General features: G+C 42.7%; 1 protein-coding gene across 2 annotated transcripts in view; it reads right to left on the bottom strand.

Moving 5' to 3' along the window:
• Positions 1–6,394: 6,394 nt before the first annotated feature.
• The window catches only part of col27a1 (collagen type XXVII alpha 1 chain), a 323,681-nt gene continuing 312,322 nt past the window's right edge, over positions 6,395–17,753 (bottom strand). The window contains exons 56-61 of one of the 2 annotated variants that reach the window (XM_033048904.1): positions 17,348–17,374; positions 16,823–16,888; positions 16,539–16,707; positions 14,179–14,288; positions 9,199–9,417; positions 6,395–8,538 (exon numbers count right to left, since the gene is read on the bottom strand). In XM_033048904.1, coding sequence (XP_032904795.1) covers positions 8,392–8,538; positions 9,199–9,417; positions 14,179–14,288; positions 16,539–16,707; positions 16,823–16,888; positions 17,348–17,374 — 738 coding nt within the window. In that variant the 3' untranslated portion in view covers positions 6,395–8,391. The remainder of the gene's footprint in view (positions 8,539–9,198; positions 9,418–14,178; positions 14,289–16,538; positions 16,708–16,822; positions 16,889–17,347; positions 17,375–17,753) is intronic. The other variant, XM_033048906.1, reaches the window with a different exon arrangement.

Raw genomic sequence — 17,753 nt, forward strand, 5'->3', positions numbered from 1 at the left:
CACTGGCACAGAAGGTAGTTGAGGCCTGTTCATTGGCTGTATTTAAGAGGGAGTTATATGTGGCCCTTGTGGCTAAAGGGATCAGGGGGTATGGAGAGAAGGCAGGTACAGGATACTGAGTTGGATGATCAGCCACGATCATATTGAATGGTGGTGCAGGCTCGAAGGGCCGAATGGCCTACTCCTGCACTTAATTTAAATGGTTCTATGTTTCCCTCTCCTCACCCCTCTCCCTCTCCCACCCATCCCTCTCTCCCCCACCCCCCTTCCCTCTCTACGCCACCCCCTTCCCTCTCCACCCGCCCCCTTCCTCCTACCCCTCTGTCCGTCTTCCATCACTCCTCCTACCCCTCTCCTCCTCCCTCCCCACTCTTTCACCTCTCCCCCTTTCCCCTCCACTCTCCCTCCCCACTCTTTCCCCTCTCTCCCCCACCCCTCTCCCCCTCCCTCCCTCCTCCCCTACCTCCCCATCCTCCCCCTCCCCCACATCTCTCTCCCCATCCCCCTCTCTCACCCCCTACTTCGCTCTCCTTTCCCTCCCAAATCTGTCCCGTTTCCTCCACCTCCTCTCCCCTCCCTCCCCTCTTCACATCCCCCCTCCCCCCACCTGTGTGTTTGGGGGGTGGTTAATGTGAGTTTGATGCCCCCGCCCCCCCCCCCCCCCCCCCCGCAAAACGCCGTTGGGGAAACAGACCCAACGGGTCTGCACTTGGTCTAGTTATATATTAAAACTGTGTGCCTGTCGCCTGCCGTCCGTCCGGCTGCCTGCCTGCCTTTCGATTCGTTCCCATCGTGTGATGTCACAATGCCCAATGCTCGCAGATGTCCAATCGCGATGCCAAATGCTCGCAGATGTCCAATCGGAATGGATCCATTTACATGTACGGCTTCCGACTGCATTTCTTCCTTTGATTCCCTGCAACTCCGAAACCAGACGCAGAATCGCCGACATCTTTTCCATTTCGGTAGAGATTTCACTTTTCTTTCTAAGTATCTGCTCCTCATTACATTTTGTCGTGTTTAAGTACACGTTTTTAATCAAATCCTTCCCCCCCCCCCCCCAAAATTTCAAAAATAAACTGGCTTCGCACCCATAGAAGCAGCACCAGCCCCAGCCCCCAGCCCCAGCCCCTGATGAACGTTCCATTGTGTGATGTCACAATGCCCGATGCTCACATATGTCCAATCGGAATGCATTCATTTACATATGCCTATGCAGGAGCCCCAGCCCACGGTGAACGTTCCATCGTGTGATGTCACAATGCCCAATGCTCAAATACATTGTTGCCATAGAGGGAATACAGAGAAGGTTCACCAGACTGATTTTCTGGAATGTCAGGGTTTTCAAATGAAGAAAAACTGGATAGACTCGCCTTGTACTCGCTAGATTTTAGAAGATTGAGGGGGTACCTTATAGAAACGTATAACATTCTTAAGGGGTTGGACAGGCTACATGCAGGAAGATTGTTCCGGATGTTGGGGAAGACCAGCACAAGGGGTCACACTTTAAGGATAAGGGGGAAATCCTTTAGGACAGAGATGAGAAAAACATTTTTCACACAGAGAGTGGTGAATCTCTGGAATTCTCTGCCACAGAAGGTAGTTGAGGTCAGTTCATTGGCTATATTTAAGAGGGAGTTAGATGCGGCCCTTGTGTATGGAGAGAAGGCAGGTACAGGATACTGAGTTGGATAATCAGCCATGATCATATTGAATGGTGGTGCAGGCTAGAAGGGCCGAATGGCCTACTCCTGCACTTAATTTCTATGTTTCCCTCTCCTCAACCCTCTCCCTCTCCCACCCATCACTCTCTCCCCCACCCACCTTCCCTCTCTACCCCACCCCCTTCCCTCTCTCCCCCCGCCCCCTTCCCCTACCCCTCTGTCCCTCTTCCACCAGTCCCTCTACCCCTCCCTCCCCACTCTTCCACTTCTCTCCCCTTACCCCACCCCTCTCCCTCCCTCACCCCTCTCTCTTCCCCTCCCTGTCCCACCCCTTCCCCTACCCCTCTGTCCCTCTTCCACCACTCCCCCGTCCCTCTTCCACCACTCCCGCTACCCCTCCCTCCCTCCCCTCTTCCACTTCTCTCCCCCTTCTCTCCTCCCCCTCTCCTCACCCCTCTTCCATCCCTCTCTCTCCCACCCCTTCCCCCTCAACCCCACCCCTTCCCTCTCTCCCCCGCCCCTTCCCCTCTGTCCCTCTTCCACCACTCCCCCTACCCCTCCCTCTCCCACTTCTCTTCCCTTACCCCACCCCTCTCCCTCCCTCACCCCCCCTCCCTTCCCCTCTCTCCCCCACCCCTTCCCCTACCCCTGTCCCTCTTCCACCACTCCCCCTGTCCCTCTTCCACCACTCCTGCTACCCCTCTCCCCCTCCCTCCCTCCCCTCTCTTCCACTTCTCTCTCCCCCCACCCCTCTCCCCCTCCAATTCCACTCTCCCCCTCCCTCCACATTCTTCCCCCTCTCCCTCCTCATTCCCTTACCGTGCACAGTCTCTGTCTTTAAGAAGGAACTACAGATGCTGGAAAATCGAAGGTAGACATAAAAAAAGCTGGATAAACTCAGCGGGTGCGGCAGCATCTATGGAGCGAATTGAATGGTCAACGTTTTTGGCCGAAACCCGGAAGAAGGGTTTCGGCCAAAAACGTTGCCCTTTTCCTTCGGTCCATAGATGCTGCTGCACCCGCTGAGTTTATCCAGCTTTTTTGTTGTTGTACCAGCCTCTCTCTCTCTCTCTCTCTCTGCCCTTTTCTCTTCTTCGACTCATGCCCGCTCCAACCGCTCCCCCCCCCCTTCAGCTCTCTCCCCCATCCTCTTCTCCCCCCCCCCCCCCTCCCCCTCTCCCTCCTCCTCCCCTTCCTCACAAAATATTTTTTGTGGGGGTGGGTCCTCAGTGTGTGTGAATGTTTGTGGAGGCGGCCACTCGCTCTCCATTCAAGAAGACGCTCATCTGTTTGTGGAGGCGCGTGCTTAGTATGTGACCAAAGATCTTATAGCGGAGCTCTCCGCTACTAGATCTTTGTGTGTGACGACACACGCTCCCCCCCCCCCCCCACCCCCTTTGGTGCAGGAGGCGCGCGCAGCATCTGAATGCTCAGCGAATATTCGAATTCTTCACTAACCGTCATTCTGACTTTGCTTGTGAAGAGAAAAGTCCTGAATTGTATTTGTCTGATGCAGGAAGATTGTTTCCGATGTTGGAGAAGTCCAGGACAAGCGGGTCACAGTTTAAGCATAAAGGGGAAATCCTTTAGTACTGAGATGAGGAAAACATTTTTCACACAGAGAGTGGTGAGTCTCTGGAACTCTCTGCCACAGAAGGTAGTTGAGGTCAGTTCATCGGCTATATTTAAGAGGGAGTTAGATGTGGCCCTTGTGGTTAAAGGGATCAGGGGGTATGGAGAGAAGGCAGGTACAGGATACTGAGTTGGATGATCAGCCATGATCATATTGAATGGTGGTGCAGGCTCGAAGGGCCGAATGGCCTACTCCTGCAATTAATTTCCATGCTTCTATGTTTCCCTCTTGACACCCCTCTCCCTCTCCCACCCATCCCTCTCTCCCCCACCCCCCTTCCCTCTCTACCACCACCCCCTTACCCCTACCCCTCCTGTCCCCTCTTCAATTCAACCACTCTCCCCTACCGCTCGCTCCCCACATCTTCCACTTCTATCCCCTTAACCCGAACGCCTTCCCTCCCCCACCCCTCTCTCTTCCGCTTCCGCTCCCTCCTCTCCCCACCCCTTCGCCCTCTGATCCCTCTTCAACCACTTCCCCGCTACCCTCGCTCCCCACATCTTTCCACTTCTTCCCCGTACCCGACGCCTCTCCCTCCCCACCCCTCTCTCTTCCGCTCCCTTCCCCTCTCGCCCACCCCTTCCCCTCTGTCCCTCTTCCAACCACTCCCCCGTCCTCTTCTACACTCCCGGTTACCCCTCTACACATTCCCTCCCTCCCCACTCTTCCACTTCTCTCTCTCCCATTCTCTCCTCCCCCTCTCCCATCCCTCTCTCCCCCACCCCCCTTCCCTCTCCCCCCACCCCTTCCCCTATCCCTCTGTCCCTCTTCCATCACTCCCCCTACCCTTCTCCTCCTCCCGCCCCACTCTTCCACTTCTCTCCCCCTTCCCCTCCACTCTCCCTCCCCACTCTTTCCCCTACCCCTCTCCCCATCCCCCTCCCCCACATCTCTCTCCCCATCTCTCACCCCCTACCCCGCTCTCCTTTCCCTCCCAAATCTATCCCGTTTCCTCCTCCTCCTCTCCCCTACCTCCCCTCTTCTCCCCCCCCCCCCCCCGCAAACGCCGTTGGGGAAACAGACCCAACGGGTCTGCACTTGGTCTATTTGTTACTATATAACTATTTGTTGTAATACTGCATTAATGTACCTGTTAAGCTACAGAAAGTAAGAACTACATTGTACTGTTTGTGGCACATATAACAAATAAAAATACTTGGCCTGCTTTAATTTGCCTGCTGACTGAACAATCCAGAACATTCTGATACAGCATTTCATTGTGTATCATTGCACTCAAATTCATTGGAGAGAATTATTTCTCTTTTTAAAAAAAAAAGCTGCTAATCTAAATTGTTTGTATGGTTTAATTCCTAGCAACAGCGCTTTTGTAGACGAAAAAGTTCTGGTACACAAAGTAATTAAAAATTAAGCTACATTATCAACAATTTGTTTCCATCAACATTCCTGCCACTTCTCTTTTTTTTTGACCAATCACCTTCTAAATAAATAAATGAATAACTAAAAATGTATAAAATTAGATTAAAATTTAAAATTTGTAAATTTTAAAAACTTTTTAGAGGTTCAAAATGCCGTGCTATAGCAAAAGCCCTGCTTGAAGAGTTTAGTTATGTTAAGGTGTATAAATGTTGGTTATAAATTATAACTGTTTGGTACACCACATTGCTACCTTAATGTAAGTACTATAAGATACTTTGTATTGCTATCAATCTGCTCTGTAATTGCATTTTTGATGCATTTATTTAACTAAAATGTGGATTCCTTCATCTGTCAGATACATAGAAAACTGGTGAATGAATATTTCTCTAATGGAACCCCATTTTTATTTCACCTTTTCTGAAGGTGTTAAATTTTGCTTTGCTTTGAAATGAGACACTAACACAAAAAGTACATTTAACACCCAAGAAATGATTGCACATTAAAGGTCTACGTGGACAGCTTGGTTTATTTTTGTTTGTTTGTCCTTTGATAGCTTTCTTATTCTTTGCCTTCATGAGGTTCACTTCTGTGACATTGCATGAAAATAAGAACTAACTGTGAAAGAATTGCTAATAATTCTTCCATTAGGACAATTTGTTTTATTTTCACACGTGAATAATTTAACTGTATTTTAATGCTTAACCAACCCGATTGTGGGAGTGGCGGCTGGAGCATTAGTGCATTTAGAACACAATGTGATTTTATGCTTTAGTGAAGTTGCTTTGGGCTTTTCTGGGAATCTGTTTCATTGAACGAATCCATCCAGACAACTTGTTACTCTATGCTTTTTCAGTGATTTTTATTTTGGCAACATTTTCTCTGATATTGATTTTTGCCAAGTCCTAGTTTGTTTCAACCACTTCACATCTATTCCCAACATCTTTAGACTAGAGATGCACAATTCTATCACTGTGTGGGTCAGAATGCCATTCCAAATCACTTTTGAAGGTCAACAAAACAAAGGTGCAAGTCCTGAACTTCGCTATGTTCCCTGTCGCTGTCATTCATAAGTGCAATTACATTACCTGGAAATTAGTAATTTGAAACATTTGCCTAATGTTAGACATTTATTGTTGAGGAATGCTGATGTTGTAGATGTAGTTTGAGGGAATTCTGAAATTCATAAGGTCATATGTGATAGGAGCAGAATTAGGCCATTCGACCCATCAAGTCTACCCTGCCATTCAATCATGGCTGATCTATCTCTCCCTCCTAACCCCATTCTCCTGCCTTCTCCCCATAACCCCTGATTAAGTCTCATATATAATTTGTGTCATGAGATGAGTTTAGATATGTCTGCCACAGAAAGTGGTTGGTACTTGACCGGAGTCAAAATATCATGAGTCTCAATTCTCAATCCAGAACTCCTTATAAAAAGCATGAGAACTATTAAATAGAAAAAGTTAAAACAATACGAGTATCAGAAGCATGTCAATAGCAAGCTATGTTGTGCAGTGAGGAAGCATGTAACATTTAAAATCTATTACCAAAGTGTGTAAGAAGCTTCTTGGTTATTATTCTGCAAAGAATTGTCATCTGATGTGTAATAAGAAGTGAGATTCTGCTTTTATTTCCTGTGTAAAAATCCTTTGTTAGTTCAAAAGGTTTTGATTATTTTTTTACGTGGAATCTTGAAACAAAACAGACAAGTCAGGTTTCATTGCTTCAGTTGGAAATTTTTATTTCAATAAAGTTTCAGAAACTTTTAATTTCAAACAATGGAAGTCTAAGCCCGAATGAGACTAGCAAAGGCCGAGTAAGGTACTTCACAGCTAAATAGTGAACCGTTGTACAGAACGTTCAAACATTTGCAACTAAGGCAATAATGATACTGTTGTCTGCGGATGACCATTTTATGGCAAATCTGTTTCTATAGCAACAGACACACACAGACAGCAACAGACACACACAGAAAAGCAAATGGAATAGAAAAAACCCAAAGTAAAAAAATGAAAAATTAAGATAAAATCAAACAAGGTTGAAATGTGTTCAGATTGGTACCAACATGTATCTGAGGTATTCTGATGGCTGGCTTTTCAACTGTATTATCAGATTCTTTTTAAACGAAATAAATTTAAAATAATGTATTAGAATTCTAGATTCTTCACATAGTTCCTTCAAAGTAAAAAAAATAACCATGAATTAAAAAGCGCTTAATGCATTTTCCTATACAGTACGTTTAAACTCTGCATAATACCGTATAGATTTGAAACACTGAAATATTCTTCTCTTCAAAGCACCAAATTTACACATTAAACAAGCCACAAAAGAACTCCACACAACTTTCCAAGACCAGTTGGGTGCTGAAGCAACATGTTTACAACTACAAAAAAGACAGATCTACTTTGAAACATAGACATCTGTAAAAGGGAGAGGCGTTTGTTTTTTTTTAACTATGATTTTAAAACATTTAAATAACATTAAATAGCAGACTGTAAAATATTGATCCACTGTATACAACATAGCACGTAGAAACATTTTACACAATTTTAAAAGGTGGAAAATCTACCATTTCAGTAAAGATCTAGTTCCTTTTTAATTAATAAAGCTTCCCTAAATATTAATTACAGCTTTCAAGGGCAACTCTGTACAAACAGAAGCAGTATTCAAAATAAAGAACTTAAAAAACAGTATAGCTTTCAAAAATACTTTAACTCTCAACAACTTTCCAACTTTACTCTTTTAAAAGGACTGTCAGTGACACAGGAATGGTCGGCTGCTTTCATCCCTCCCCAAAGCACAATTAAAATTATCCCTTAAAATACTAAAGGCACTCTGGACATAATTAAGTTAATAGGTATTGTACTTCTGTAAGGAGAAGTGGGCAGGTGAAATAGGGATGAGGGTTCTCGCCCTACTCAGTAAGTAGAAACGCTATCCGGGGCAGCCACGTTTGTCCTGTCGGAATGGCATAGCACCACTGTGTCTGAACTGACATACGCATGGAAATAAATCTGAGAATGTGAGCACCAGTACCAGGAAATGAGAGGTAGAAAATCACCCTGGGAAACTCATTCTATTAGCACCGTGTTTTAAATCTTGAAAATTATCTGGTGCAAATGCACCATTCTTTTCTCCGATTTCCCCTTGCCTGAAACCAGTCAATTGGGCCAAGCGTCTGCAGGTCTGCAGGCCAACTCTCTAATGGTTCACACATTAAATTAAGTCTCATGGATTTAGAAAATTTCAACAACTCTTACAAGTTCCCCTTTCCCCTCCACTATTGCACATTGGTGATGCTTATCAGGCATGTAGCCCCCAGCTATTTAGTCACTCTTTTAGAAGTCTCCTAACCTTTGGCTGCGCATGACTTGTGATGTAGTTTCACAGCTACTGGAAACCAATTTGGTTTTTTTTCCCCACAAAACTGATTTTCTGCAACCCAGTTATAGACTTTCTCATTTCTCTCAACACAATGGCAGAAAGATTCTTTGGCTACTTGTGGAGATTTTCAATTCTAGTTGTTTTAGCTAAGAACTCTTCCTTAAATCAAGTCTGATAACATTTTCCTTAATTATTATTATTTTTTAAAGCCATTGTTGGCCTTTTCTGATCAGAATGTGACATCTTCACATCATACCAGCAATTTCTTTACTTTAATATATAATAAAGACCAATTATGCTCTGATGTGGGTTAAAGATTGTTCAGTCAGGAGTTCAGAGAAAGCAGACAGGCCCGACCTCTAGGTGATAATGTATTCCTGGTTTTGGTTGTGGTAAGTTAGAGATGCTGATTATTGGCAGCTGATTGGGGTCTTGTGTGTGAAAAATGAAGTGAGTCTGATGCCATCGGCCATCCTGTATCTGAAAGACAATAATGAGAAAGAATAAGGTCACCAGTTTTATTTTACTTATAATAAAGCTAAAATAATGGGTTTCACTGTTGAGTTAAAAATCACTTTGCTTTCTTTCTGAAGGATGGTAATGGCAATTATAATTTTACATTTGTTCCCTAGGATAGAATTTAAACCCTCTGTCAGTAAATGCATGTACCCCTGGTGGCCTTGGCTTGAGCTTGCCAAAAAGCCCTGGAATCCCTTCACTAAATCTCTCCATCTCTCTTACTTCTTTGGTTGCTTCCTAAATCCTTCTCCTTTAACCTGATCTAATATTGTCAAATACAATATCATTTGCCATACTGTTCGATGATGCTCCTGCATGTCTTCCATAACAGCAAATGTTGTGTTGTTGATATGAGGCACGGAAATGCTCTTGATCATGACCCCATATCATTAATAATTTGTCATCAAGCCTGATTAGGATGTGAGGTGACAAATTGGAATATGTCGCTATGGAACAATTGAGATGCCCCGTTCTCCTGAGTTAATGCTGGGCATCGTGCAACATACAGAACTTTTACTTCTGCATTGGGTGCAAAATAAGGAGCAACAAAATACAGCAATGTAGTAATGTAAAGAACAAAGGCACAAGGTGAAGATGGATTTGACTCAAGGTGATCTGTACCCGGCAATCATCCAGCAGCACTTTCGGAATAAACTGCCCTCCTGCCTCCAGCACCAGGCCATTCCAGGATTTGAACTTGACAGCCTGTTTAAATGGCTTGTTCGAGCTTCCATCCGTCCAGACTGGCACATTGAGGCAGTGAATGGTAATGTGTTGGACTGCCTCGGAGCTCAGCAAATGCAAAAAGTTCATCTGGACTCTTCCCATTGAAAACTCCAACTGAAACCAGAGAAAAGAATGAAAATCCAGTTTGTTAGAATCTGGTTTAATAGGGCTAGAAAGCTTCAACTGGCTAACACGTACAAATTGTACACCACTAATTCTGATCCCTACAAACACAGCAATAATTATTAGTAAGAAAAACATGCAACATTAATTACAAGTAGTACTTTTATTATTTTAATTATCTAGTATTTTATCTTTCACCTTCAACTTAAAGGATAGTTTCAATCAGTTTTTATTTTTTTCAATGAGATGGACATTGAAGAAGCACGTTTAAGCAGTGGTTTCAATATTCCAATAGCAATAACACAAACCTGAAGATTTGGAGTTGTTGAAGCTATGTTTAGAAAATGGCTACTAAAAAGAGGACATAGAATATATAAAGGATTCTACAAGTGTACAAAAACGAATAGATGACAAAAATAGATGTGTTCAAACAGGATTAATAATTAGCAAGAAGGTACTCTGCTCTGCCTCAATCACAAGGATGTCCTCCTTGTGAAGGCTAATGGAGTAACACATGCAATTTGATCTCCATACCCAAGGAAATACATAATTGTCTTCGAGGGAGTGCAATGAATGTTCACTGTAGGATAGAATTTAGGGTAGTTGGCATAGCTTGAGAGATAGAGCAATAAAGGTCAAAAGTATCTGGAATTTAGAAGAACGAGAGGAGGTCTCTTTGAAACATACAAGAGTAATAGGGTATCTGTTGAGAAAGTTTACTTTGGCTGAAGAATGTAGAATTCTGGTCCAAATGACGTCCATTTAGGACTAAAATGAGGTAAAAGATCTCATACGAGATAGTTGTGAGCTCTTGGAATTTTCTGCCCTAGAGTCTGTTGCTGAGTTTTTTCAAGACAAGATTAAGATGGCTACGATTAAGGTGAAGGGTAAGGATGGACTATGGGAGATTGAGGTTAGAAGGGCTAGACAGCCCACTCCTCCTGCTTCTTGCGTTCTATTTATTGTGTAACTCTTTGCATATGTTTAAAGCATTATTACAATATTTGATCAATAATTATACAGAATGCCCAACTATCATTAGGATCAAGATGAATGTACACACATCATTGAATCATGGCCTGATACAGCACGGGAGGCCATTTTCCTTGTCATGCCCTGTGGCTCTCAGCGAAAGCTGTCCTAATTTAATTACACATCTCATATTTTCACTCATAATACTGCAATTTATTTTTCTTCAAGTACATATCTTAGCTTCTCCTATGTATTTGCTATTTAAACTTAAAGTTACAGGATGAGGTCAAAATTAAGATGATAGATATACCATTTTTTTAGCTGAAATGTATAATATAGGTTGAAACCAGAAGCAACATATTCCCATCTTCCTCATTGGAGACCTTTTAATTATCTTTAATTAGACTTTATCTTGCACTCGATATTGTATTATTTATCCTTTATCTGTACACTAGAGACAGTTTGATTGTAATCATATATATTTTATTCTTTGACTGGATAGCACGCATCCAGTACATGTGACAATACTAATCTAAACTAATAGAGGTTGCTTTTGCCCTTGTCTTAACCTACGCCCCATCCACTCCTCTCTGCACCTTAAAACTAACGTGTTTTCTCACTTTTCTCAGTATTGATGGATCATTAACTATTTCTCTATCTATAGATGCTACTCGTGCTGCTGAAAGTTTCCCAGCATTTTTTGTTATGTATTTTTTGTTCTGCAATATTTAAATTTTCATTTGTAATAGTCATCTAATTTTGAATTAAAACAATTAAAGTCATAGTTTTGTTGCAGAATTATACTGAACTGTTTGTCTTTCAGACCAAGGTTAAAATGATAGTTGCAATATCTGTTGTGTAACTAGATGCACTAGCTATGTACTCAGCAACTTAAAGTTGAATGCTGCCCTTGTAGCTTGAGGAATTCTGTTACAGGAGGTGGCAATTCACCACCTTGTGTCCATCCTGCTCTGTAATGAAATGACCTTCAGATCCTATCCTAACCTCAGACAAAATCTACCCATTTCAATGTTGAACATGTTAACTGACCCAGCTTTGGCTTTCTTCAGGAGAAAAGTCCTGATTTGCACAACTTTGCGGTTTATGGTTTCTCTTTTTCATGGCCAAGATCCAAATATGTGTTCATGTCCAGGACTTGCTCAGTAGAGGAAATAGATGTTCTGTAGCTATGTTGGGGAAATCCTTGTATTATGTTAGGCACTTCAATCAAGTTGTCCCTCATCCAAGCAGTCTATGCCAGCATTCATGCTGCATTTGAGGCTCCTCCGATCCTCTGTCAGAAGGAATGCCATCTGTCCATTTCCCTTCACAGATGCTGCCTGACCCACTAAGATCCTCCAGAAACATTTGCGCCTGCAGTGTCTTCATCCTCTCATCCTTCTACATACAATCATTCTCTCATTTTTACTTACCCAGCTTGATATTCTACACAATCTAATAATAAAATAAGATTCAAAAACCTTGAATAACCGTTCAAAATTGTTTTGTTTTTTTAACATTTAGGTAAAACAATCGTCGCTGCACAAAATAATAAAAGCACTTGCAGTAGCACCAGACACCTCTTGGTAGTGCTATAGTTATGATTTTGTTCCCGCCACAGTCACCTCCTGGCATTAATGGGCACAGCAGCTCTTTACAGCAACCTTCCTCCTCTAATTTTTAAAGTGAGAAAGATAATAACTTATTGGCGGTCCAATTTGAACCTTTAAATGATAGATAGATGGTTATCAAAAATCACAGCAGGATCTTGAAAAACTCGGCAAAGGGGACTGCGGAATGGCTAATGAAGATTAATGCAGATAAGTGTGAGGTGTTGCATTTTGGAAAGTCAAATCAGTGCAGAACTTTCACAGTGAAGGTTAGGGTCCTGGGGAGTGTTGGAGAGCAGATGGATCTAAGAGTACAGGTATATAGCTCCCTGAAAGCGGCATAACTGGTAGATAGGATAGTTAAGAAGGCTTTTAGAATAGTGGCCTTCATCAGTCAGGGTATTGAGAATACGGTTGGGAATGTTATGTTTCATTTGTACAACATGTTGGTGAGGCTGCATTTGGAGTATTGTGTTCATTTTTGGTCATTCTGTCACAGGAAGTCATTAGTCATCCAGTCATTCAGCTGGAAAGAGTGCAGAGGAGATTTATAAGGATGTTGCCAGGACTCGAGGGCCTGAGCTATAGGGAAAGGTTGGGCAGATTAGGACCTTGGAGCACAGAGGGCAAATGGGCGATCATGAATAAAATCGACAGGGTGAATGCACAGTATTTTACCCAGAGCAGATAGAAGGCATAGGTTTAAGGTGAGAGGTGAAAGATTTAATAGGAAATTGAGGAGCAACTTTTTCACTTAGAGGGTGGTGAGTATAGGAACGACCTGCCGGAGGTGATAGTTGAGGCCAAATAATATTTGGACAGGTACATGGATAGGAAAGGTCTAGATAGATATGGGCCAAATGTGGGCAAGTTGGACTGCAGTAAATGGTTTTTGTCGGCATTAACAAGCTAGGCTGAAGGGCTTATTTCTGGCCAGACTCTGTTGCTTGTCCTTGCCTGAACATTGTTCAGCTCTTGCATGGATGGCTTCATTTGCGGAGTAGCTGTGAATGGAGTTTTGTGCAGGGATGTTTACAAAAAGATTTGGATTAATGACGGAAGTGGGCCAAGAAATGGCAGATGGAATTTAACTTGGACAAGTTTGAGATGATGCATTTTGGCAAGTTAAACCAGGCCATGACTTGCACAGTAAATACTGGGGCCCTGAAGGGTGTTGTAGAGCAGAGAGACTTATAGACAGAAGTACTAAGTTCCTTGAAAGTGGTGACACAAGTGGACAGGGTGGTAAAGAAGCCGTTTTGTACACTGACCATCATCAGTAAGAGTATTAAGTACAGGAGTTGGCACATCATTTTATAGTTCTACAAGACTTTGAGATCACTTTATTGGGTGCAGTTCTAGTTTCCCTACTTTAGGAAAGATGCCATTAAGTGTGCAGAAAAGATTCACAAGGATGTTGCCAGATTTTGAGGGCTTGGAGAGGAAGGGTAGACTGGGTCTTTTATTCCTTGGAATGTATGAGGCTAAGGTGGTAAAATGACAATAAACTAAAGTGAGACTAAGGGTTGACATTACAGAGGTAGATACAATCTTTTAGTTTAGTTTAGGTTTGAGATACAGCGTGGAAACAGGTCCTTCAACCCACCGAGTCCGCACCAACCAGTGATCCCTGCACATTAACACTATCCTACACAGACTAGGTACAATTTTACATTTACACCACGGCAATTAACCTACAAACCTGTGCATCTTTGGAAACTGAAGATCTAGGAGAAAACCCACGCAGGTCACAGAGAGAACGTACAAGCTCCGTACAGACAGTACCCGGAGTCAGGATTGAACCTAGGTCTCAGGTGCTGTAAGGCAGTAGCTCTACTGCTACACCACCGTGCCGCCCTTGAGAGGCATAGATAGGTTGAATGGTCACAGTTCTTTTCCCAGAGTAGAGGAGTCCAGAAACAGAGGACATTTATTTAAGGTGAGAGAGGAAAGATTTAAGAGATCTGAGGGGCATTGTCGTGTGTGTATATAGAACAAGCTGCTAGAGAAAACTGTACAGGCGGGTACAGTGACAACATTTTAAAAAAAGAGAGTGTCCAAACAAGGGTAAACGGGATTAGCTCAGTTACAAAACCTGGCCGGCATGGATGAATTAGGGTGACGGAACAGTTTGTGTTGTATGACTCTATAGGTTAGAACATAGCCTTACCTTTGACACAGTGATGGGCTTGAGACAGGTTTGTCCGCCATTAGTGAAGTTACAGGCTACTTCAATTGTGTCAGAAGTACAACCAAGGTTGGGGTCAATCCAGTAAGTGCCTAAATATGACATAAAAGAATAAGAAACATAATTGTACACAAGCAACAGGTGGAAGCTGGGAAATGCACCGTTTTGATTTTCTTTGTAAAATGGTCTGCGGTCCACATATCTAGCCAGCTAGGCTAAAGTGGGATTGACCTGTAATTGGATACTTACTACTCAAAACATATTCAGAAACTACCTAAAAATTGAGATAATTGAATAAGTCCTTGGTACAAGTGGTAGACGCTGATAGCAAGTGTGCGTCTGAGTCTATGCTGTAGAGCATGTGGGATATAGCATTGCAATTTGTGTTTTATTCATCCAGCAGTTTGAGAGTTGTCTAGGTCTGTGTACAACTAGGCTTTTAAAGGAAATAACAAACTTTCTTTCTTGACAGGTCTTGACTTCCAACCAGTCAATTTCAATCTGGAGAAGTTCATGCTATCAACATGGAGAGAAGTCAAGAAGTCAAGAATGTTTTATTGTCATATGTCCCGGACAGGACAATGAAATTCTTACTTGCTGCAGCACAACAGAATATGTGAATATGTAAACATCGTATATAATGGGGAAAAAAAGTTCAATAAATAACAAATATAGTGCAAATAATAATATAGTATTTTGCAATTCAGAGCTCATAGCTTATTCGTTATGTTTAATAGCCTGATGGTTGTGGGGATGCAGCTGTTCCTGAACCTGGACGTTACAGTCTTCAGGCTCCTGTACCTTCTTCCTGATGGCAGTGGTGAGATAAGTGTGTGGCCAGGATGGTGTGAGTCCTTGATGATTTTAGCTGCCTTTTTGGGGCAGCGACTACGATAGATCCCTTCAACGGTGGGAGGTCAAAGCGGGTGATGGACTGGGCAGTGGTCACAACTTTTTGTAAACTTTTTCGCTCCTGGACGTTCAAGTTGCTGAACCAGGCCACGATGCAACCCGTCAGTATGCTCTCTAACGTGCTGGAGAAGTTTAGGAGAATCCTCTTTGACATACCGAATCTCCGTAATCTTCTCAGGATGTAGAGTCGCTGATGTACCTTCTTTACAATTGCATCGCTGTGCTGGGTCCAGGAAAGATCTTCTGATATATGCACGCCCAGAAATTTGAAGTTATTGACCCTCTCCACCATCGTCCCATTAATATAAACAGGATTGTGGGTCCTCAGGCTGGACCGCTGAGTCTGGGGGAGCTGGGGGTGAGCCATGTCTCTGTGAAGCAGAACACAGAGCATTCCCTCAGCTCCCTTTGGTAAAGCTGCCTTGACCTTAAGTCCTCCACTTTGTTTTCTAGTGACTGTATGTTGGCCAGTAGGATGGTAGTGGATAGGGGGCCGAAGTCCCCTACGCTTCAGTCTTACTTGTAGTCCTGCCCAACGACCATGTTTCCGTACTCCATGAAGCCCTCCTCTGTGTTTAAAGGTACAGTACTTGCGAGTCTCTGTGAGGTTGGGTATTCCCCTGAGATCGGGGATTCCCTTACAGTCGGCACCTCCAGCTCCGTTGCTGCTGGGAGATCCTGCCCGACGGCCTCGATTCCAGACTCCATGAAGGCTTCCCCGGTGTTTACAGGTACAGTACATGCGCTCCTACGCGAGGTTGGGGATTTCCCTCCGATTGGCGATTCCCTTACAGTCGCTATCTTCGGGAGTTCGCAGTAGCGCTAATGCATTTAAATGCGTTAGCAGCTCGCTACTTACATCGTTGATTTCTGCAGATTCTTTGATACAGGTGAGCTCAGAAATACTATATTTGAAGATTTTCTGTTGTGCCGCTGGCAAAATGTCACCGCAGGTAGGCACCGTCTTACATTAGTAGATGGCATTAGAATAGTTAGAAAAGGTCAAACAGGCCTCACGTGCAGTTCTTGCAAAGGATCTGCAGCAGAAATACAAATTTAAAATGCTTTGCAAAGGATCAGAAGTGACACAAGAAAATATTTTTGTACACGATTAATGTTTTGATGCTGAATGTACTGCTTGAAACAGTGGTGGAAGATCTAATCGTACATTCAATAGGTAATTGGATTAACACGTGACGGGAAAAAGTAGTGGGAAACTGGGAAAGAATAAGGGAGTATGATCAACTGGATAACTTCATCAAAGAGCTGGCAGCCAAATAGATTGCATGGTGTCCATCTGTGCTGCGTCATATACATTAACAATAGGATTCAAATTGTGTGGTAATGTTGTCGTGGGGAGGTACTAAACAGATATCGAAAAACATTGCATTAGTAAAAAGAATCAGTATTAGTGTTAGGGCTACACTTACCATCATTCATTCGCTGCTCACAGTTCATAAGATCACGGCAGACCCGGGCAGGATTGTCCCTGGTGCCCAGAGGGTTCTTTATGCTGTGGATAAGATTACTGAGGTAGTGTAGAGTCTTAAAGATCTCTGCTCCCTGGTCAATCAAAGGTAGGTCTGAATTCTGATAGTTCTGGGTAAGGGAAACAAATACATTATCATGATTCATTATATAATGCAAAATTTATTAAAAAATGGTTTCAAACTGATGAAGGATATTAATGTGCAGATTAGGGGCATTAAGTTACCTCTGTCCTGAGTGTAGTTTTTGATTCAATATAAGCTTGTAAAGCAGCACCGAGCTCTTCTTGTTTCTGAAAATTAGTGGTACAAAATAAGAACATCTAAAATTCTGAAACTCGATGGTAGAGTTGGGACAAAGTAGAAAGTTCTTGGAGCAAGGTAGCAATGGGCTGAGTGCAGCCTTTGATTACAGTCATAACTACAGTAAAAGTGTTAGAAATATTTAACCTTTTTAGGTCTGTACAGCAATCAATGTATATTATAGATTATCCACTCAAATCTGTTATTGTATGTGGAAAATAATATTATTTTATAATGCTGTATGATGAATTGTACATTGTGCAAAATGTTTAATTCACTCCATTAACTTGTTATAATAGACTTTATTATGAAAGTATCTACCTGTGGTCAACTCTCAGTTGGGTATGTGTTATGAGCAAATTAACAGATTAAATATTGTAGCCATTTAACAGAATCTGGCATTGTGATACATGAAGAATGAATACATTAAATAATTTTCAATGACTTACGAGTGCGTCTTGAATTCCGGGAAGACCCTGTTCAAAAGATCAAATGTTAGTTAACCAAAAATTAATTTTGGATTATCTATATATATTACAAAAACTCTCATCTTGTTTGTTTGGATGTCTGCATGTGAGTGAGATCCTGAAATTACGCCAAAACGGTATACAATAGCACTACAATTTTTGTACCACCTTATTCACAATTGTCTTTTGGTGTGTTTTCATCAAGTTTCGTTCAGATTGGTGTTATATTTTACAAGTTATTCACATTTTTAACTTTACAAAATCCAGTTGAGAAAGAATGACTTGAACACTGCAGTGGCAGTTGCAGTGGCAGTTACAGCTATGACGTCACAATGGGATCTCATTTGCAAAAATGTTGCAATCACAGAACACTGAGTCCTGGCAGAGG

The sequence above is a fragment of the Amblyraja radiata genome, chromosome 32, assembly GCF_010909765.2.
Source record: "Amblyraja radiata isolate CabotCenter1 chromosome 32, sAmbRad1.1.pri, whole genome shotgun sequence".
NCBI lineage: Eukaryota > Metazoa > Chordata > Chondrichthyes > Rajiformes > Rajidae > Amblyraja > Amblyraja radiata.